Raw genomic sequence first — 1,686 nt, 5'->3', positions numbered from 1 at the left:
ACTTTTTTTTTTTTTTTTTTTTTGCAAAAAAGCCGTTTTTGATTTTCAAGATGCAGGGCTGCATTTATTAAATTAATGTTAACATTGTAAATGTAGGCATTACGATGTAGTTTTTACTAATTCTGTGTGCAGTTAAATATAAATGAAGGCTGTCAGAAAATGCAACTCATGTAGTTATTTTGTGGGGAACAGACTTGCATTTCAAATGGCGTGATGAAATACACAGGTGAAGCATTAATTAATGTGTGTTGTTGGAGTTCATTTTCTGTTCTAGCCCCAAAAAATGTTCCTGTCTTTGTCAGGAAGTGATTTGAAACGGGCCAAACATTCACTTGTCAAATGCTCTATAAAAGCATCTTCCCTGGAGGTCTTTGCTGACTCTTGCTATCTGTCTCTGCAGCACTATCCTGGACGAGGAGAAGGCCCAGCAGGAGGAGCGTTTCCGTATGGAGATGAGGAGACAGGTCACCGTGTCCTGGGACGCTGGGAATTCAGACGAGGCTCCTCCGAAGGTCCGATCTCCATCCGCATCTGCACATTCAGTTACTCATTCATGTGACGAGTGTTAGACGATCTGTTTGGAAAGAGCTCTGACCCTGATGAGTGCATGTCTTTACTGGTTTAAGTGCTGAGTGTGTTTTGATCTCACAGCCCAGCAGACCTGGTTACCCGAGTCCTCGATCCAGCGATGGGTATTTCCCTAGTCCTCCGCACAATCACTACCAGGTGACATGACTTACACACACATCTGCATCTTCATGCAAACACACAACAAACAATGCATGAAAATATAAATGCACGCCGAAATGCTGAGATGCAAGTTTATGCATCAAAAAAGAAAGTACAACTGCACAACTTATATTTGTAGGCATATTGATTTATTTATTGAAGCAAACATCTCAGCCTTCAGCTTTTCTGAATGTATAATGCATATATAATGTATATTAATGCAATATAATGTGAATGTTCCGTATTTGTGCAGATTTCTGTATTTTCTGACCTGATGTACGACCCACGAGAATTCAAGGGTTGCTTGAATTTGACAATGCAACCATGTTTTAAATTTGTAATTAGAATTGTTTATAAATCTGTTGTCAACAAAAGAGAAAATGTAAGATCTCCCAGCAGTTTTCCACTCTGTATTATCGCTTTCTCTATAGTTTTAATGTTTGAAAGCAAAGAAATTAAGGAGTTGTACATATTAGTATTGTAATTTTACTGTTTACTGTAAAATGTATTATTATTATTATTATTATATTAGTGTCAACTTTTTTATTTTACATTACGATAGTATTATTGCAATAGTAATATATTTCTTTATTGATTGGTTTAATTTTTATAATTTAATAATTATATATATTTTATATTTAATCATTATAATATAATAATAATATAATTCAATAATTATAATTAATTATATTACTTTTAATAAAATTATTTTATTTTATTTTATACGGTTTATAAATAATAATTATAATAATAATATTACCATCATTATTATATTAATGAATACTTGTTTCGTTATTTTACAGTACGATAGTATTATTGCAATAGTAATATATTTCTTTATTGATTGGTTTAATTTTTATAATTGAATAATTAAAAATAGATATATTTTAATAAAAATTATTTTATTTTATACGGTTAGTATAAACATAGTATAAAGTATAGTGAATCCTTGTTTTG

At 31.4% G+C, this 1,686-nt stretch overlaps 1 protein-coding gene across 1 annotated transcript in view; it reads left to right on the top strand.

Annotated features, from left to right (window-relative positions):
- Window positions 1-1,686, top strand: part of LOC107655096 (focal adhesion kinase 1-like) — a 72,633-nt gene that overhangs the window by 50,322 nt on the left and 20,625 nt on the right. Inside the window, exons 22-23 of the mRNA XM_016442516.1 lie at window positions 401-512; window positions 652-726. Of these exons, the coding sequence (XP_016298002.1) occupies window positions 401-512; window positions 652-726 (187 nt within the window). The remainder of the gene's footprint in view (window positions 1-400; window positions 513-651; window positions 727-1,686) is intronic.

The sequence above is a fragment of the Sinocyclocheilus anshuiensis genome, unplaced genomic scaffold, assembly GCF_001515605.1.
Source record: "Sinocyclocheilus anshuiensis isolate Anshui unplaced genomic scaffold, SAMN03320099.WGS_v1.1 scaffold515, whole genome shotgun sequence".
NCBI classification, from domain to species: Eukaryota; Metazoa; Chordata; class Actinopteri; order Cypriniformes; family Cyprinidae; genus Sinocyclocheilus; species Sinocyclocheilus anshuiensis.
This window is presented reverse-complemented; position numbering and strand designations above follow the sequence as displayed.